The sequence below is a fragment of the Bombus vosnesenskii genome, unplaced genomic scaffold (assembly GCF_011952255.1).
Source record: "Bombus vosnesenskii isolate JDL3184/JDL3185 unplaced genomic scaffold, Bvos_JDL3184-5_v1.1 scf7180000013542, whole genome shotgun sequence".
NCBI lineage: Eukaryota > Metazoa > Arthropoda > Insecta > Hymenoptera > Apidae > Bombus > Bombus vosnesenskii.
In genome coordinates this window covers 231,538-253,250 of record NW_022883108.1, presented here as the reverse complement: position 1 = coordinate 253,250, position 21,713 = coordinate 231,538, and the positions used below count along the sequence as shown (strand labels likewise).

At 43.4% G+C, this 21,713-nt stretch overlaps 1 protein-coding gene across 1 annotated transcript in view; it reads right to left on the bottom strand.

The window, feature by feature from the left end:
* Positions 1–594: 594 nt before the first annotated feature.
* LOC117238580 overlaps positions 595–21,713 on the bottom strand; it is a gene marked incomplete at its 5' end in the record, with an annotated part of 29,869 nt that continues 8,750 nt past the window's right edge. The window contains one exon of the mRNA XM_033503595.1: positions 595–5,185. Coding sequence (XP_033359486.1) covers positions 3,279–5,185 — 1,907 coding nt within the window. The remainder of the gene's footprint in view (positions 5,186–21,713) is intronic.

Below are 21,713 nucleotides of genomic sequence, written 5' to 3'. Positions count from 1 at the left end.
GATAGACGAATCTCTAAATTAATCGGAGAATCGAAATAATCGGAAACAATTTTGGCTGTCCTCAAACTACTGCTTCCAATATGTTAAACAGAAATGCATAAATATATATGTATATATATATATACATGTATATATACATGTTTGTGTATATATATAATTCATATGTATATATATATGCATATATGTGTATATATATATATATAATATTTACAAGACATATACAGAGCATATATAGTTAATATTAATAAAAACATACATTTTTCCTTTTCGCTTCGCGAGACACGCGCGCGCACACACATGCAACCATACATATTATACATACAGGTGCGCGGATAGGTATGCACAAAACGCATCAATGGGATTGTCCCGACGTACTCCTTGATTAACACTTTTACCTTTTTGCCCCAAGGCTCGATGTTCCCGTGAGTCGATCTCGACCATTCCAATTGTATTTCAACGAATATGCCCGTGTCCGATTCACCTTTTTTTCAGCATTTCTTAGCCAAACGCTTCGTTCCTCGTGTATATAAAGTACCGTTCGGAAGATCAATAAAAAAAAAATTACTCGTCGTTAAAAGACAGTTTCCAATGGTCTCGTCGTATCTTTTTTATTTGCACCAAATATGCTCGTAACATCAAATCAGTGTACGTCGAAGGTTTCGCGAGTCGTGAAAGGCTATACGATCAACGCACCCAAAGTTTCCAATTACGGCCGATCCGCGGAACGTTCTCCCTGTACCATGCGTTCTCCTATTCCCTCGACTTGGAAGGGCGAACCTACGAGAGGGGATTGATTTCGGGATGTTGCGATTCGTTGGACGTTCGATCGTTTCCCGCCACGTTCACTCCGCGACAGGTCCTATCGCGGACGACTCTCGAAAGTCAACGCAGCGGCAGACGAGTGGACGCGTGGTTTCTTCCCGTTTCTCGCTGCCTCTTCGCGACGAACGAAGCCGAACGAACAATCGGAAGAAAAACCGCTTCGCCGAGCAATCGCTCCTCCCGTGACGCGTTTTCCAACCTTTCGACCCCCCCCCCCTCTCGTGCTTTACCAACTTCCAAGGAATTACTTTTCGCTGTGGACTTTGTACGCGTTAACGGTACGCGCGTCTTCGATCGTTTGTTCATCTTTCCCAAAGTGTGCCAAAAATGCAAGGACTACTCGTATATTTCGTTCGATGCGTTTCAAACATGGATAAAACGGTGGTGTCGGTGGTATCTGTTGGGAAAACGGTTTAGACAGTCTCGACAATAAAAAGAAACGAACGTTATCGTGGTCGTGAGGATGACGGTGTCCCGTGGAACGTCGACATACCTCAACGATCAAGCCGCTCGAGCAAGAATGGAAAGTTAACACACCTTCGTTCGGTGAATTCCGTCCGCGTGGGAAGCGCTGTTACCGTGCAATTAAACTCCGCTCCAGGCTGCAGCGGCGGCTCGGCTCTCCGCAACACCAGAGTCTCGAAGGCGTTAATTATTTCAAAATCTTGGTCAAAGAAGTAGAGTCGAATCAACGAGGAAAGCGATTATCCGTGTATATACGTTAAATCGGCGTTCGTAACAGCGAAAGAAGAAAAAAAAAGGGGGGATCCCGAGTCGCGAATCCACTCTCGCGTTATAGAAGAGCGGAGCAACACCGGCAGAACGGCCTGTCAACTACACCACCGCACGACGCGTGTATCGCTTTGTACCTCGTACCTTAATGAAACGATATTTAATTAAACTCGCACGACTAGATAATACTGGAAAAAAGGAAGAGAATTAACGAAATGGAAAACGACGCCCGACAACCTAACGTATATAAATACGTATACGTACGTAAGAGATTTCAGGCGTGTTGTGTTCTTTCCTCCCCCTTCCCTGATTCATTCTGTCCTGTGCCGTACTTCTCTTCTCCTCACGCTTATGCCCCCACGCAATTGTCCTTTTCCCATCTGCCCGCATTCTCGCCGTCCCCATGAAGCACACCCATATACGCATACATACATACATACATACACATATACGCACGTACACCGACACTTACACACAGATACACATATAGATGCAACCGTTCATTCTTACAGACTTACATAGCGCTCTCGCTCTCACGCAGCCCGAACGCGTGCATTATCTCGATCTCGTGTCATACCGCTCTCTAACGCTCGACAGGGCCGCTCGATACAACAGTGTTAACGAGTATAAAAGCGTATATATCGTGTACCGAGCAGAGGAAAACGCTCGGAAACGCGGACAATGCTTCTTTTCAGAGCTTTCTTTCTCCGTCTCTTCCCCTTCTCCCCCCTCACCCTTTTTCTTCCCCTCCATATCTTTATTCCTTCCTTTTTCGATTCTTATATACGTATTTTACCGCGAGATGCAAGCGACTGGAACACGGTTTCAGAAAATAATCGAGTCCAATCGGGCAGGACGCCTTCCGAATTCTTTCGCCGCCTGCTGATCAAACATCTCTCGCCGCCTCTCTCTCCGTGTCGTGCTCCTACTGTGAAACTTTATGTGTTACTTGGCGATACAGCCACGAATAAATTAACCGTAGAAAAGTTTCTTCTTTATACAAATGTAATATACAATATACATACCTATAACCTAGGCGTAGACGCGTGTATACGCGTTTCGAGCAAAGTAACAGCAGGAACGCGTGTACACGCGCGTACACGTGTTCGCGTTCAATATACTTTAGTGGTTCGTCTATTTACTTTCACGCTTTCTCTCTCTTTTCTTTCTCTCTCGTACGCTCGCTTACTGTTACCACGCATTCGCTTGGTCACGCTCGCATTTTCTCCCTGTGTGTGCGCGTACTATTTATATATTCTATCGTGTATAGACCTATCTATACGTAAGTGGTATGTCTCTGCGTTTATACGCACGCTCGCGTAGTACATTGTCAATCTTTCTCGCCCTTTCTCCGCCGCCTTTCTACCCTTCGCCCATCTTCCATCCTCCTACTCCTCCTCCGCTTCCTTTCCTTCCTACCACTGCTACACGATACTCGCATTCTTCCATTCGTACACGTTCTTGCTCTTTCAAACTCTCTCGCTCGCATCGCAAACTTTCGCGCGCGCATGGAAGAATAATAAATAAAACACTCGCGACGTCAGACGTACAAATTCGTCAGAATCTTCGATATCGTTTCTCGACTTAAATGCAACTCTTGTACTTAATGCAATTTTTCATTTTGCTCCCTCTCGATAATCCTGTGCATAGAAGAGCCTTGGCATCTCTGTTCGCGAGAGACCGCGATATACCACGTGTATTACCGGTGTCGGAATACCCAACTATTAGAGTTCCGGTGTAACCGGGTCGAGCAACCTTTTCTCCGGATCCCTCGAGTCCCCGATGTCGTTGGCGATCGGATGATGCCTATTCCCGGCGTTCCCGATCGTGTTTGGGTTGCATCTGCATCCCTGAGCGGCGTGCCGGGCGTAACATATTTCGCACAAAGCGACGCAGCCCTTGAACGGCCAGTAGCACAATAAGCAAGGCATGACGAGGGTAAGGGCACCGAGACAAGCCCACCTGGAGGCCCTCCTGTTCCCCGTACAGGAGCATGGTTCGTCCGCGCAGCTCCCGGCCGCCTCCCCGTCGATTCCACTGCCGCCGTTCCCGTCCACGCAATGATAAAACAGTCCTTTCACGCAGCACAAGCAAGAAGCGTAATCGAGGATCGTGTCGGCGGAGCAGAAGCATTTGTTGTCGCACAACCATTTGCTCGGCAATGGCGGTGGTTCCCGACAAGACTCGCAGCGACATCGACCGCAGAAATTGCACATTATCGACAAACCGGCCGGATCGTAAGTTCTAGAGGCGAGGCTGTTGGCCGGTTCCTTGGTAAACGAGACCGGCTGCTTGGTCACGGCGTTCGGTGTCGCGGTGTTCGCGGCGATCGAGCCCGCGGATGCGGTCGCGTTCGTCCCGCTCGCGATCAATCCGCGAAACGCTTGAGTCCTACTCGCGTGCAACCGATGCGTCGCCGCGACAGACGCGTCCGTCACACCCTTCTGACGATGCCTTCGGTCGATCTTCGGGCAATCGGTACCGACGCCGCGTTTGTTTTCATCATCGATGACGCGTCGCTCCTGATTCGAATGTTTGAACGGCGCCTCGACGTACTCGTTGATTGCTCTCTCTCCATCCGGTCGAGGCACGGTGAGGCTCACCTCGCTTATGGGACTCCTCGGTGGCGTGTCGTTCGACAACAGCCCCCGGGCGTTCGTCTCGTTCGAAATGTCGACGTTCCTCGGTCTGCTGCGGAAGGTGCTCGAGAGCGGACTGAGCGGAGCGGTGACCAATACTCTCGGATTCGACGAGGCTGCGGGAGGCGCGGTAGTGGTCGAGGCGGCCGCGACGTGCACGCTTGGCAATCTCGGTGGCGGAAACGGTCGGTTGTGATCGTGCACGCGACCACCGGTGACGCCCTGTTGTTGAACGAAGCGCGCGTCTCCGTCGTCGGAGTTGGCGTTGGCGCTGTTGTCGATGGTAATGACTGTGCTGGCGGTGTCGAGACCGTTGTTTGCGGCATTCGCGTTCGTCTGCGAAGAAGGCGGCCGCGAAAGCGGCGCGATCGCATTGTTCTGCGACATCGGCCGACCTCTCAGTTCAAGATGCTCGGCTTGGCAACGCGCCGCTGCGTCCACGCAACGCTTCCGGTGCTCCTCCTTCTTCTTCGCCTCCAACTCTTCTTCCTCCTGCCAGTGATTCGCGAAATGGATACCGTTACCGATCTCTGCGCCCCTTTCTGCTCCTCTTCCGCCACTTCCACTTCCTCCTCCTCCTCCTCCTCCGCCTGCGCCACCCGGTCTAACTCGACTCGACGACGAGAGGGTCCTTCTCGGCGATCCTGTTCCCGGTCTCCTTGCTGTTTCTGGCGAGGATGGTGATGTGGAACGACGAACCGATAAAGCCGACGACGCTGCCCGCTCGCTAGCCCATTGTTCGATGGCTCTCGGTGATCCTGGACTCGATGTATGCTGCTGGTTCTGATGGTGCTGCTGTTGCTGTTGCTGCTGCTGCTGCTGATAATGAGTTGATTGACTCGGGGTAGTAAGTATCGCCTCGTTGATCCGCACTGCCCAGCCCGCGCGAGGTGGTGACACTCTCGACAAGGGCGTTCCATTAGCGAGGATGAGGCTCGGTAATGCTCCGCGTCCGCTTCCTCTCGCCCTCGCGACACGCGCTTCATCCCCACCTGAAACGATACCACATCCGTTACTCTCTTCTCCTCTCTCTCTCGTAGTTTCTATAAATCGCAATACATCGTTATCTTGTCGAAACAGAGAATTAAAAAGCAACCAACACGCGATAATCCGTTTTGTCAAACCTGTATCGTATTTTGCCTATTCTATATGCCTAGTAAGAAGTATCCTCACGGAGAATCCTGAAAGAATGGAAGAACGAATTTGAATGAACAAAGCCGAAAGCGATATTCGGATTACACCTCGATAGATACGAAGAATGCTGTGTACGCGCCACTACCTACGTAGCTTCGAGGTAGGTTTGGTCTCCGTACGTGGGCGAGTGCGGCGCGAGTGGGCGCTCGTGGCCTGTGTGTGCAGCACCGGGGTTCTTGATTCAGTGGTCACCGGCCCACTCGAAGCGCCTACAGTTGTGGAAGAATCGAGCGTTTCGTTCAACCAAGACCGATCGTGCCCTCCACGCAACTACTCCGTGTGACAGACTTACAGCCAGGGCTAGCCAATGAATTATTTCTACCAAGACTTTTCGGAGAAACTCAACGTTGAAAAATTATAGACTCTGTTATTCGTCTAGCCTTCCGAGGGAGAATGTATAATATATTCGTCGTGATGGACTCGAAGAACAGACGGAATATGTAATTGGAAAACAGGGAAGAATGCGCGCAGACCAGATGACATTAAATCTGGCTGGTAATCCGTTCAACGCGCCACGACCCACTCTCGCGGAGCCTACGGAACTGGAAGAAACGACGTTTGCCCGCACGAGACCAATCTCGCGTCCTACACGCATCCGCCGTGTAGAAATGCATTGGTATCTCTCGCAACGACGACTATTAACCTCCCTTGCTCTACTATTCGGTTTTTCTCCGTTTAGGAAACTAAACACGTCGGTACAGTCAATAGTAAATCGACAAATATAAGAATCGACAGGATTTGAGTGCACGATTAAGCTATAGCTGCGGCGAATGCGCGTTCCAATGAATTGTCGCTCTGACGAATGATACGTCCAAAGAACGATGTGACTACTCTCATAAAAATGTACATTTGTTCTGCCCAACGGAACTATGAGTCAATAAATGAGATGAAACTTAAAAGTGGAAAAAGCAATGACGGTGTTTCGATTTACGTTAGAATCTCCTATTATCTGCGTCATTTTCTTGTAGTAAATGGAATTCTCCGTCGAAGTAAGAAATTTGTTTTTTGAAAATTGATACTCGTGTATCGAAATTGAAAAATTAAGGAAAACGGACTTGTCGATTTAACTTCTGAGGGGCTTAGATCGTTCTGACATATTTGTCGCAACGTCAGTTCACGAGAAAACGCATCAACCGTAACCATAGCCTAACAAATACGCGGTTCCAATATGTGTGAACGTAAGCAGATAGGTACGCACGGACGCATCTTCGACGACACGGTGATGTTCTCGAAAAAATCTTCGAGCACAGGGCCGTTCAGGGAGGATGCACTCGGAGGAATGCGTGGAGCCTATCGCTGGCCGACTGCCATAGGTCAGAGCTTTTAGTCGCTCTATACGACCGAGTACAGATAAGAGAAACGTTTTGTGAGCTTGTACATAGCCGGTATAAACCAGCAAACTCTCTTTCCTTCTCTCTATTTTTATCTCTCTTACCTCTTCTTTCTAAATCAACCAACAAAAACGAATACGTTTCTTCGTTTTCCTCGTAGTGTATACTAACGCTGTCAACAGATAGAAACTCATCCATCCGCTAATGGGTTTCTGGAAGCCGAACTTCCACTACCATACAACGATAACGCGAGGCGAATTTTCATTGAAAAGCAGACAGCTGCGAAGTGAAAGGAAGGCTCGTCCACGCGAGGAATTTCGTTTTGTCACGGCACGAGAGATATTCGTGCGACGCGTACGTCAACCAGTGAATAACGTGTACGCTTTCCAAGTAACGATAAGGTAAGTCACGAATCAATTATGAATCACACTGGTGGCATTACGGAACGGGAGGGCTTCGGGGAAGATTGCCAATCACGTAATTGTGACACGATGATTGTTCCGTCAATATCCACGCGCAATCGCCGCGATTAGGATAATGACGATGATACGTCGAATATTTAGCCAACTATCTCACGTCCTTCGTGTTACGTTCGATATTTCATGTCTGGTTGTTCTGTCGCGTGCACAACGATAATTATAATTGGAGTTATTTGTAAATAGAATGCCATAAACGGTGAGATAATTCGGAAAAGAAGATACGAATAATCCTTGTAATGTTTTACGATTTGTAATGTAACGTGTCAAAATAGTTGGTACGGGAAAAAGAAAATAAGTTTTGTTAAACAATGATACATCGAGGATTGTTGAACTACGTGGAAATGTTTGCTATTGTTTTAAAATTTCCTTAACGCTAGTATTACGATGCTTGAACGAACGCCTAAGTATATTATGTACGAATAATTATAATTTTAAATTATAATATCGATTATAAAATCATATAAATTATATATGTAATATGTGCAATTACCTTCCCATTGTAGCGAAATTCAATGCTTGTTCATTTTTTTTTAAAGAAATTCCTATACGTTTACCGTAATAACACAAACAAAAAATCTCACTTTCGTAGCTCTAGAATTAAACGGTACAATTTAAGTTTTGCGAAACGTTTGTATCTTTGACAGGATGTTACGAATAAGATTCGTGTGACTGTCATTCGTAAAGAAACGCAATTTTTAAACGACGTTCCGGTCCAGATATGTTTCAATAACGCGCCGGAAATGTCCGCGATAAGATCGGACATGCTTCCTCGCCACGTACGTATTTCCGTTCAATAAAATTATCTGGTGCTGCGGTCAGCACGATGTCGCGTATGCGTGCCTATTAAACGGCAAATTTTTCCAACGATTCTGCGCTACGAAATAATTTTAAATATATATATATCCAACTTTTATAACTCGTAAATCGTAGACGAAATATATAAATGTTTACTCTATACAAATAACATTTCCTTCGTTTAACGCTGCAACTGCCAAACCTGCTAAAATAACGGGATTAAAATTCTTTGATCGCGCAATTACTAAATACTATATATGCGCGTCTCAGATAAAATAAATTATTACACCTACCTATTTTTATCGTACCATTTGAACCGAACTGAGATTTATATATAAAACATTTAACGTTTCACACGAGATGGAGAGGAAAGGTCACAAGTACAATTTTTTAGTCCAACTTAAGATATCCATTAACGATAGAAAAATATAGTATAGTATATGTGAAAAATATCTAAAAAAAAAAAAAAATTTGTGTATTATTAATACCCCGGTATTAGCCCTCGTAACCGTAACCATTTTCTTCTACATCCTGGCAATCGTTTAAAAAATCGACTAAGAATGGAAAATGGAGATGCGTGGAAATGAAGAAATTGGCCTTGTCGACTTACTGAAAATTCATGGGACTAGCGAAAATCCAGAAAAGAACGTGGGCTCGCCCACGCCCGGGGCCGATGGAATCCTTCGGAGGCGTGTCTGATCACGGCGACGCACGCGCACCGACAGGACACGACACCAACGGAACAGCGATTCCGTTCGAACGGATCTAGGAACGTCCTCGAATTCCACCGGACGACGTCAGCTTGTCATCCTCTCATCGGTCACGTCGTACTGCTCTCATTTGCCGCTTGTTTAATGTCTGCACCACGAGCCTCCCTGTCGACGGCGTTTAGCGCCGAGAACGGGGCACATGTCACAAGCGTCAACGAATTTGAACGAATACTCAGAGAGCTCCCTATTCGATCTTATTTAATATTTCCGTCAAACGCCTTTCACTCAACGACGACGACGACGACGACGACGATTTACTTTTGCACGGAAAAGATCAAGTTTCACCTGTACTGTTCCCAACTTTTTCTCGAATTTCATGGATGAAAAGGAACATTTAAATCCGCGTGGATATCTGCGATTATATCGTTTATGGTCCGGCGTTTGTCTCGACAGAAGCGCGATAGAAGGCAGCTTACGAAAGTGTTCGTTCGTGACACGAGACTAGGATATGAATGGATGATGGTTGACACGGAGGCAAGAAAGAAACGGTGAAACGTCATAACACGAAACAAACACGACAACTGCTGGCGGACGACTGACAATGAGCTTGCCGTGAGTGAGTCGAGCTGGCTAGCTGGCGGTGAAGGGGAAGGGGGAGCGCGTTAGCGATTGGGTGCAGTGTAAGAGGTCCGCGCGGAGGGGCGACAGGCGAGTCAGACGAACGACGGATGAGAAAGAGAGAGGGCAGAGTGGGAACGATGACAGAGCGGTGAGCAGGGTACGAGCAGTAGAACGAGAGGCAGTAGAACGAAACGGATGGAGAAGAGGGAAAGCAGGAAAGGAGAAGGAAGGAAGCCATGAATGGCGACAGCTTGGCGAGGGGAACAGAGCGGACAGAAGTAGAGAGAAGCGGTGTGTTCGAAAGAGCGAGACAGAACAGAGGTGGTTGGCAGAGTGTGCGAGAGAGAGAAACGAGGGCCGGTCGAGTTCCGTGCACGGTATGCCATCTGGCGATATCGTGGCCAACGACTCGTTCGCAACACGAAGCTTTTTATGAATGGGCGGAAGCTATCATTGAAGCTTTAGATTGAATGAAAACATTACCTATGTCGTCACCGTGTATACCACCGACAGCGTCGGCGCGGCGACAGTGACGGTCGTCGGTCGCCACGCTGGAGGTGGCAAATGCTTGCGCGGTGATTTTTTTTTTGTCCCTGTCAAACGTGCTCTCTCTACACGTTGTACACGCCTCCTTCCACGCTGTGGGAAATTTTTTTGTCCGATCACCACACCGGGGGTTCGATGTGCCGTTCCGCGTGTTATCGATCGAATTTAAAGCGTACCTCTCTCGGACGTTTACTCGACACCAAAGAGTCTCCGGTCACACCGGATAAAGGATTCTAGCCGCGTCACTTTACACGTTCACCGTCATCCTGCACCGTTTTTTTTCCTTCTCATTTCTTTTACCTTTTTTTCCTCTCACGCATTTCCAATTGACTTTGGCGCGTTTCACACGACAGAGGCAGCAAATTTCATTCGATCGTAACTGTTACCGAGGAATAGATAGTAAATAGAAAGAACGAACGAGTACCGTTACCGTTCGAATAACGATACCATTCTCGAACCAGAAGAACGTCCAAGGCTTATTAAATAACCAGACTGCATCTTTCGAGGAGTTTCTTTAATCAGCTGACCATGTACCTACCAATCCTATTCCGATCTTCCGCTTAACATTTACGGTATCGGTCCCATTATCTCTAACATTGTTCTCATTAATATTAATCATTTGTGGCGATAAATGGTCACGAACGTTCCGCTAGAATCAGCCTGAAAGTCACTATTGGTATTTACGTCGATCGTAAGACAATCGATAAGAGCGTCTATTCAAAATAATACCGTTAATGGTACTTTTCATAGAAAAACGTATCGTGAACCACTTCGTACCTCGCTTCGCTACTCTGTCCCGTAATGAAATTGGTTATTCGTGGAAGTGGAACGGTTTACTGTAACCACAGCCGAAAACCAGAAAACAAATCGCTTGCCTGGTAATTTTTAACTCGTCCTGTCTAATCCCAGAATCAAAATCTAGTTTAAAAAAAGAAAAAAAAAGCCATTGCCTATCCATTTAAATAACCACGAGTCAAGCGTCAGAGGTTGAAGGACCATCGACGATACTCATCGAACGAGTATCATGGCTGAATGAATTCCCAGCGTACTATACTATCGATAAATCGTTCCAACATGTTGACGCTATAGCGTTGATTCAGCTATGCGCGTAAGAGTAGACTCTGGTACAAGGAAGAATCCTTTCGTTTCATTTGGTTCGATTGTATCGGAGGCTCGTTTACAGCGAGTAGTCGTTCGATCACGTTGACTCGCGAAACAGAGAGAAGAAGTTGAAGGAGTAAGTCGAGCGACCAACCAACCGAGCGAGTCGAACATGAACAGATGAGAGAGGGCGCAGATAGAAAACGGAAGAAGAGGAAGAGATAGGCCGTCTCGTTCTGACGCGTTACATGCTTCTATATTTATCCCACTCATTAATTCTATCCTCGTCGTGCACCGTTCATTCATTCGAACATCTGTCTCGCTCTATCTCACAGCGCCGCGCCAATCGTCGTTGTCGCGTCTCTCTCTCTTTCTGCCGCGTACGCACGTTCATTCATCTCCTCTCTGTCCTTCCCGCTGCCCGTGTACTTTCCACTCGTTGTTTCTCGTCTCTTTCCATTCTATCAGCTACTCTCGTTCTCTCCTTCTCATACGCAACCGTCTTGCCCCTTTTCCTTCTCCGTCCTTGTCTGGCCATCCTCCTTCTAGTTCTGGTTCGTTCACTCAGTCGCGCAACTAGTCACGTCGCTCCCACTCACTCGTGCTTCCCCACCAACGACACACATCCGCACGACAGATACCAATAGCGTAACTACGAATCCGCCTGGTTACGCGCATCGCGCGTAAATTGGAAATCTTATTCGAATTTATTTTATTTCATTTCTCCCTTTTCGAGCAATCGAAATTTCATGCGGAGTTTTCTCTCTTTTATAGCCAGGCTCAAAGTATGAATATATTCCTCCACAATGGGAAAACCGAAGTAGAAATGTTTGTTTTGTTATAGTCAAGTATCTAAGGTATGAATATATTAGCCTAGCAAAAGTTTCTAGAATACATCTTAAGAGACGCAAATTTTTTCTCTAAATTTGATTAAGTTACGCGAATTCATAAATCTCGGCGCTGAGAGACTGAAAAGGATTTTCAAATGCGGATAGACATATAGAAAGGGAAATGATTCGGGAGCGACACGTTTGCGCTATCTTTCAACAAATTGCAGCGAGTATTATCTATCGGCAACGTAGATTTGCCGATCGTGTGTCAACGTATATCCTAGTTGCGTAACAACGTATTTCCGGGTCGCGGTCCTTGCAGTGCCGCACGAAAACTAAATAGCGCAGATAAAGATATCGTGTTCGAAGTGTAATGTTTCTTTGGTGTATCTCGAGTGTCGGCTCGACAACGATACGACTCTAAACTACACGCGATATTGCGAGCTTATCGTTCACCAAAGCACGCTGACGATTCAACTCGCTAGCGGACCTTTACCAAGAATTTTCAATAATCTAGGAGAACGATATTATAATCAAGTGAGTGAAAAAATTTTCTATTTAAAAGCTAAAGAAGAGGATGTTTAGATGTCATTCCGATTTATTGCGCCAACTCGAAGAGATTTTCTTCAGGGTTCTGTGAATTCGACGATACGCTACTGAAGCGTAGAAAGACAAGCGCGCAGGAACGTTAAGCGAAGCAGGCGAACAGCGAGCAAGCGAACAGCCAAGTAAACTTTGACGAGGGCTTGGCTCGCCTCCGAGCAAACATCTCTGTGCACCAAGAAATTTCTATATAAAATAAATTCCGATCCGCGTCCCTACCATTAACCACGAGCCATCGCACCAAAGCCCCATACATCTCAAAATTGAATTCTCTGCTACTAGCAACAATTTCAAAGTTATTTTCCACTGTCAAAATAATATCGACCGCGCCTATTTATAAAGTTGAGTCCTCTACAACTAAATAGCTATACACACATAATCGTTCGCTATTCGAAACAACCAAACATGTAGAATAGGCAAAAGTAGCCACAATTCGTCTGCGTTGCTGTTATTTGCTTAAGTTGCTACGTCAATAACGAAGAAACGTGCATGGTCGACTAACGACGATGAAGAAAACACTCTGGGGAACGAAAGGCGTGCAATGGGTAGCAGCGAGTTAGCGAGCGTCAAAGCAGCCAGTTTATTTCGAGCGTTTTCGATTTCGAGGAGGCAGACTCGCGTGCCACTGGCGAAGCCAATTACACAATGGCTCATAAAAGAGCTCCGTATGAATTCCAACCACAAGACACAGAGATGCAAACAGAGCAGTTTGGCTCGTTCGTTTTTCGCGTGGTGTAAATCTCGAAACGTGTGGCACGGGAGAAGGGAGGTAAAAATTAAGGCACGGAGAGCGCGGAGTTGACGATGATCCAAAATATTTTTCTTTCAACGGGCCGTGTCACGGTGCATCCGTTCACAACGGCCGACAAAATTAGAGCCGCACCGTCAAGTTATTTTAATGAGAATTCTGCTTCTCTCGGTGTGTCAAGATCGCGCGATTCAAGCAACCCGTCGCGCTATAATGGTCGACAAAGCTGCCGTGTCTGTATGTGCTATCTTTTAAACCGAAATTCTAGTCCTTGGGAAAGTCAAGGTTCTGGGAAGTGTAACAAACCTAGCGGATGTTATTTATTGCCACCGAGACCAGACTGAAAAACATTCCACGCTCCCGGATACGATCGTGGTTAACGAAGCGGCCGTAACAGCCACCGATCGATTCTTATCGGTTGCGTGTCTTTTTCTAGAGGTCGTAACTTGGACGAGTTATCTAACATCGGGCGTACATTACATCCCAAACAAAACAATCTGTATTTCGGAAGAACTGATTAAACGCGTGAGTTCTGTATCGCGGAAGAAAGTTTCGATTTTGTTAAAATCTTTGACAGTTCCGTAAAGGAGAACTATATACGCTAGAACTACCGAACCAATCGAGATGAGCGATATCAGATATTTTGTTTTTGTAATTACCAAAATTACACGCAAGTATTAACCTATTGTATGTAGTTTTACTTATTCGTTGAAAGTTGTAACCTGATACTATAAGAAAATAATCCTAATCGTAATTTATTTGACAATATATAACATAATCCAATATAATATAACATAATACAACGTACTCTAATATTTGCGTATATGGAAATTCCGACTGTCTCAATAAAAAGAACAATTTATAATAATATCCATATTAAATTAACTATGTAAATGTATGTATATTATATATATATATATATATATACATATATATCAAAGATAGATAGATCTAACATTAAACTTAAAATTAAAATAAAATCTTTCCTTCTGCGAACCATTGCGAAACAAGTTACTCGAAATAGTAAATTAATTCCAGAGATACCCCTGTAGTACCGAGAACTTCTCAGTTCGATGTCCTTTCGATTCACTGAAAACAGAAAGCGAAACGCCTTCCGTTCGCAGCGATGGTAGTTCGTGAGGGTTTGCGACGCGTTTCCAGGTAATATTCTCCTACAGAAGAAGCTCGAGCTCATCGTGAAAACGTTGCTCCTTTTGCCATGGAACTCCAGGTAGCCTTCCACGATTCTGATGAAAATATTTCGAAAACTTTGCAACCTTTCTCAATACGATTCCTAACGTGTGAATTCTAAATATTTCCCTCGATCTAAAGAGAAAAGTTGGAAGATTCGCAGTATTGTTCGAGTTGGAAAAAGGACGGAACATTCCAATCCTATTACCTAGCTACCTGGATTTTTCCACCTGCTTTTCCTAACTTTCCACTCGAAGACCTGAGCAGTAAATCGGGAAACATTTGAAACAGTAATATTCGACTTTTTTTTTGTTATTCTTGCGACTCATCGCTTCCTTCCGATAAAAGAGTGGCGCAATATTGATAACAGATGTGCAAAATCAGTTAAAACGATTGTAAATGTGTTTGGTAATTGAGATAGAAGTATAGTTACTACGCTATGGATTTTTAAAGATTTATAGAAAATTTGAAGATCCAAGGAAGCACAGAATATATATAAAAAACTATATAAAATATCAAAAGGAAATTGTACATTATAATATTTAACGAATGTAAGTAATATTTATTTGGAATTCGTGTTTGGAATCATATTAGTATAAGTAAAAATTTACGTAAACGTCCTTAGCCTAAGGATAATACGTACTTAATTATTTTCGTCGTATTTCTTTAATTCCATTTGATCATATGTCGTACATTTAAATACACATTAAAAGCCAGTAGTTCTAGTGTTAAACTGACGTCACACGTTCTATCGTGATTGAAAAATATCGTTTACAATGGAAGATCAATCTTGCAAGTTCCACGAGAAGGGAAACAGAGCGCCACGTAGTTTAAGGCGACAGCGAAATAACAAACAGCAGGAACAATAAGGAAATAAAGAAGCACCGCCGTTTTCCAGGATGTTGCAGCTTTTTGTCATAACTGACAGGGAACGCGCGCCCCATGCAGCGAAGACGTTACGACAGATGTTTGCCGGCCTCTGTTCAACTTCCCTTCGAGCGAGCGAGCGGAGAAGCTGGTCGTCGGTCGTCGGAAGCTGTTTTGACTTTGCATGCAAAGTAGCCGCGCAGGGCAGACTGCGCGCAACCTTCTTGCTAACGTAGGAATTAATCGTTATATAGTACCTTAATACGCTCGTAAATCTCGTATAACGAATCGCCCATAAATCGACCGTCGCTATAAATTCCTATCGACGACAGCTTTGCCGGATTATTAAATTTTAATTTCGCGCTCGACTCGTTCCCGACTTGAGCGCAATAAATATACGCGCGATTCCCAAGAAGCCTAGTCAAAATGACCCTCATGATTCTTTACTTTCCAAAGTTTCTTCTAATTATTCTATTCTTTTTCTTTTTTCTTTTTTTTTTGTTAGGACGACAGCTCTCGTAAAGTTTGTCCTGCTGATAGCTAACAAATTTATTGACGTAACAAGCGAGAGCAATATAATACATGTGTATGTAATTAGTAGACTACGGATATTTATGCAAATTCACATTTGACGACTACGGAGAGAAAATTATATTTTTCTTGATTCCCTGATTTTAATATCATTCCGTGTTTAGACGGAAGAATTTTAATGCGAACGAAACGATGTAATTGAAAACGAAAATATGTTAAGTTGAAAGATGTAAATCTTTTGAAAATAGAAGCCATAATTATCAAGACGGCAATATTTTAATGCCGTCTTTACAATTTTAAAGGAAATGGGGAAATACGTATTTACCTCGAAAGCAAGATATAAAGGCAGTTTTGATCACGTTTTCATTATTGATTGACAACGAACCGAGTTCTAAAATCGCTTCTTCGTAACACGTAAGAAAGGTGCAGATAGGTTGTTCCTCTGTAATATTCGTGTTTATAAACTAAAGAAATAGAATCTAAATAGAGCTTTCATTCACCAAACATTGTAACGAGCAAGCTACCCACTCTACCTTTGATATTTTATGTACCTTTGCATAATATAAGATATCCATATTACATAATACATAAATACATGTTATTATATTAATAATAATATTATAAGCCATAGAACAATATTACATGTATAATAAATAATTAATGTATAGTATATATATTATATAATATTCTATAGATTTTGCATAGAAATATGTTAGAAATTAAATAAATAAATAAATTTACATAAATTATTAATGAATAAATGCATAGAAATTCATAATCTAATTTCACAAACGATGGATCGTTATTCATAAGCTAACGACCTCAATAAAATCCGTTTCGCCGTGAAATAGCAAATTTTTGAAATTAACAACTGAGAGCGACATAATTAGCGAACGACAAAAGCGAAACAAAATTTTGAACAAGAGTAAACGATGAAATGGGATAGAGGTGAGAAAAGGAGAGATAGGAAGAGAGGGAGAGAGAGAGAGAGAGAGAGAGAGAAAGGAACGAGCGAGAGCGACACCGGATATCCTTCAGACTGCACCCACGCAACGTGCATGCATGCCCGCGTGCATACACACTCGTATATTCAAGATGCACCAGAGCATCTCTCCGCGATTCAGTGCTGGCATATTTTTAAGCGTCGCCCGGCAAACTCGCTGTATCCGATTATTTATTCCCCCTGGTGGCATTCCCACTCGATTATCTCCGATCTTTGCCCACGGGAGCGTCGAACAACACTTTCGAAATTGATTACGAAAGGAAATAGCCTGAAAATACGACGGGACTCTGACGAAGGTTTCGACGACGAGGAACCAGCCCCGTTTACAGAGACAGATGTATCCGGTTTCCCCTGAAACTTACGCGAGATACTTTGCTCTAAAGACTCTGTAAACTTTCTTTTTTCCAATTCAAAGAAACTTGAATGATGTCTTTCTACGATCTTCGCATTGTTACGCTTCTTTTCCAACTATGAATACGTGTTTTACTTTGAAACAAATTTTTCTAGTTGATATAGATTTTCTCTTTTTCTCTCTATTGGTTGACCTTCCAGTTTTCAAAACATAGAATCCCCGTAACAAGCCCTGGTCAACTTCATCTTTTCTCAGTTTCTTAATTTCGTTGTGCACGATGAACTTTTAATTCTCGCGTGATTTATTTCCGTAAGTTCGTACGTTTAAGAAACAAATCACTTACATCTACAAGTTCATTTATCTGAAGAACAAATGACTCGCTCGCATAAAATTCGATCAAAATTGTATCAAGAAGATGACATAAATGATAATAGTAAATACCAAGGTGAATTTTAAAAAGCCGTAACGTCGTTAAGTTTCTCTACTGTTCCATTTATGGACGGAACCAGTGTGGCTTTCGAACGGCTCCGATAATTCTCTAATAGATTGACAATAAGAAAAATCTTACTTCGAGACGAGTCTTTCGATTTCGTCAATTCTTATCGACCTCTGTGATCGTCCCAATCGATTTTCCGATCCTAGCAAAGCAAAATCCTCGCAATAAATAATTTCTGGATAAGAAAGCAACTCGAAACAAGCAACAGTTGTATGCACTTTTATACGCTTCCAACGAGTTCGAAAGCGAATTATCGACGGAGCAAAGAATAACAGGATACCAATGAATGAAACAATTGACTTTTATTAACGGCGGTCGTTATAACGCGATTCGTAATAGGTTTCTGTGTGCAAAGGCCTATCCTCTGCGAGAGGTATATAAACCAGGAATCGTTTACGGCGACACTGTGTTATAGAAAGAAATTTCGAGGAACCTGTGGAACGAGTCATTTTCTTACAAAGCCAACGAACGATGTGAAAAGGAAGAGAAAAGATGAGAAGGGGGAGGAAGGAGAAGAGGGAGCTTAGAAGGGAAAGAGAAGAGAAGGGAAGACAATGGATCGCTACGATCCCTTCTTTCCGTCCTTTGCTTTTCTGCCACCTTGCGTTACCTATTCCCTCCGAAGCACAGGGTATATATACCTGCAACACCAGCCTCGGTCTGTTACCTTTATCCGGCATCGGTTTCAAATTTAAAGCGCAATAAAATCGTTCAGGGAAGGTATCGTGTTTAGAAAAAGCACCAGCTTACATGATTTACGACGGTGATTAACTTACGAGTACATCCGATAGCTGGAGGAAGATAATCAATCACCTACTCGCCAAAGCGCTTCCCGCTACCGAGTGTTAAATTATTATCGTTTCTTTCATTCTCATTTGCATAATCTTCCGGTATTTCCTTTAATTTTAGGATCCTCTTGGCTCGTCGATTAGGTATATTAGAAAGCTGCTAAGATTATTAGTATATCTCTGCGTAATATACATACGACGAATTTAATGTCCGGCCGGAATTTATCACTCATCGAGCGATGTGAATAGTCGTTTACGATTGCCAAAGTTAATGGATCATTATTTGGGTATCGAGTATGTCGTAAAGTTTATTCACGTTGTTTCCTTTGAATTATCACCGGATAATACATACATATACAATCGATCATGCGGTATCAGAAATTCGATTAAAAGTCGATCGACGAGAAAATTGGTTTTATAATATGGAAGCGTTAAACAGCTAAATATCGAGGATACAGGGTAATATACGGCAGTTTATGGAAATATCGTAGACGCTTACCTTAATAAACTTTCATGCGTACAGTGTGTACATTATACACGCAACATGTTGAAATTTCATTGATACTGTAACGAGACAAGACTGTCATGGTCATGTTGGGAAAATTTGAAACCAATCTGAAGGTATGTGCGCAACTTACTAAATCTATATTTACTACAAACGTGTATTTAGTAAAAAATTAGTGTACAGCATGAACACTCATCTTAAACATATAATGATCGATAGAGATGGTTTCACTGGGTGTTGAAACTTATGAACATAAATAGCAATTTATTGTTTAGATACTTTTCATATCTGCGAAATATCTTAACGAAATATTTTCTAATTTCGAATTTCTAGTTTCAAACTTTACCGATATAACCATGACAGTCTTATCTCATTACAGTACCAACGAAATTTCGACACGTTTTGTATTCCATGCATAATATCGGGTTATTCGAAATATTCATAGCGTTTCGATCTTAAATTTCTATCGAACAATATATAACTCCAGCTAAATCTTTCTTAATTATCGCTAATCAAACTTTATCAAATTTTCCAAACAATCTAGTATGTCTATTCATAAAAAGTGTTTACTAAAGGTAGGAATACTTTCGTGAGTCACTGTAATTGAATTGTTTCTAAAGAATCGATGGAAATGAAGAGAAAAGCAGATTAACACGAAAGCACAGATGCTTTTTCCATCGAAGGCGTAGAATTAGAGATGTTCGCGAAGCGGGAGGTTCTCTGGCTGTCGGCAGAAGAAGAGAGCAAACACACAGCTATCGTCGGCTCACGAGAAATGGAATGTGGACACCATATGGCCGGGATCTTCGCCCAACCACCCACTCGCCATCGCCATCGCCGTCGTCGTTGTCGTTGTCGTCGTCGTCGTCGTCGTCGTCGTCGTCGTCGTCGTCGTTGTCGTCGTCGTCGTTGTCGTCGTTGTCGTCGTCGTCGTCGTCGTCGTCGTCGTCGTCGTCGTCGTCGTCGTCGTCGTCATCGTCGTTGTCGTCGTCATCGTCGTTGTCGTCGTCATCGTCGTCGTCGTCGTCATCGTCGTTGTCGTCGTCATCGTCGTTGTCGTCGTCATCGTCGTTGTCGTCGTCATCGTCGTTGTCGTCGTCATCGTCGTTGTCGTCGTCATCGTCGTCGTCGTGCCACGATTCTCTCACCCGCGCCACGTTACGCGCGCATCTATATCTCCAAGTCAACTCGGAGAAAAGTTCGTTAGCGATCCCAGCGTAATTGCATGGCTCGCGGAATGGAAATTTATAGCCGGTATTACCACATTCGCGTTACGTGAAATCACTCGACAGTTGGGAATTCTGGTTGTGCGTCCGTTTGCGGACTCGCGTCTTCGACCACCATTTTATACCGCCTCGCTCGTTCGCCGACTGCTTGCCGATGTTCCCTTCGATTTGTCTCGTTCCGATTGTTTGATAAGTGGTTTGATAGCAAATATTGTCATCAGAAAACTATGATCTGATTGATAATTATGAGATTTTTTATTCTAGATGGAAGACTCTTCTTGCCGCAAAGATCGGTAAGATCGGTTACAATGTTTGAAAATTTCGGTGATCTTCAAAGAGAACTTTTAGATAAGTTTTCATTAAGAAGTCAGTCTCGACCCTTTCAGAATCGAGCGTTTTTTAAACTGAGAGATAAATTCTCTTTTTGTCGATTTATTAATGACAAGAACATACATTTCATAGCGTTTTTATAGAGAAAGTGCAACAAGCCAATATTAGTTGGCTTATAACTTGTTTAAATGCAATATCGCGTGCAAGCCTGAAAGGGTTAACAACGTCCTAACAACGCCCCTTAAGAAGAGTCAAACAATGAATATCAACGGCTGGTCGGACGAAATACGACATTAATAACGGAAAGGAAATATGACGAACGTTTGTGCGTGTGAAAAATTCCAGGAAGACGCTAAATATTTTTCGATGAAAACGACTGGCTGATTATCCAACAGGGTGAAAGAAAAATCCGGATATCAAATACGCAGTCACGTACATACGTAAGTTTACGTATTCACACATATATTGTATATATGTATATAAATACAAGCCCACGTAGTGGCGACCCACACTCCACCACATGTCGTGAAACTACCGACTCTCGTGTATGTTGAAAAACTATTTTCGACGCAAGCATTGTGTATACGTGCGGACTCCTGACTCCGCCGGAAACCTCTGTTTTACGTATGTAAACATATTGCCGCGGCCTACATGCGTCTCTCGATATTTATCCAACCGGCAGGAATTCCTCTCGTTAAGGGAGCCAGCGCTCGGCTGCATCGCGGATCTTGTTATCGTTTCTGTCAAATACCGAAGCGTTTGTTACGCAAAATCGTAAGTAAAATCGCTCTTCCTTCGACGAATCTCGTTGCTCGAGTCCTCGAAATCTTTCATATCCAAACGATGGAAACTTTGAATTGCGTGAAACTACCGTGTCTCATCGATGAACTTCAGCTATTTGAGCAAAATCATATTTTTATAAATATAACTAAGAACTTGGGTACAATATCGTTTTAATTATTAGGCATTAGAAATAGCGCTGCGCTTTGTGAATTTTATAGATTATGTTAGATATACGAATTGTGTGCATCTTTGCAGCTTTGAGTTTACCATAAACATTCGCGAACAGGATGTAATTCATCAGTTAATAATATAATTAAACTTACAAATTGCAAGCTTCAGCTTGCAGATTCCTTACTTAAAATTCTATAGATAGTTCATAATTTCTAAAATTTAATCTTCTTCGTTACTATATATTACGCTGAAGTACTTATCAAGCTGATAACTTGTAACTTGATTGGCGAAATTTCGCTAAATGATATTCAGAAATAGA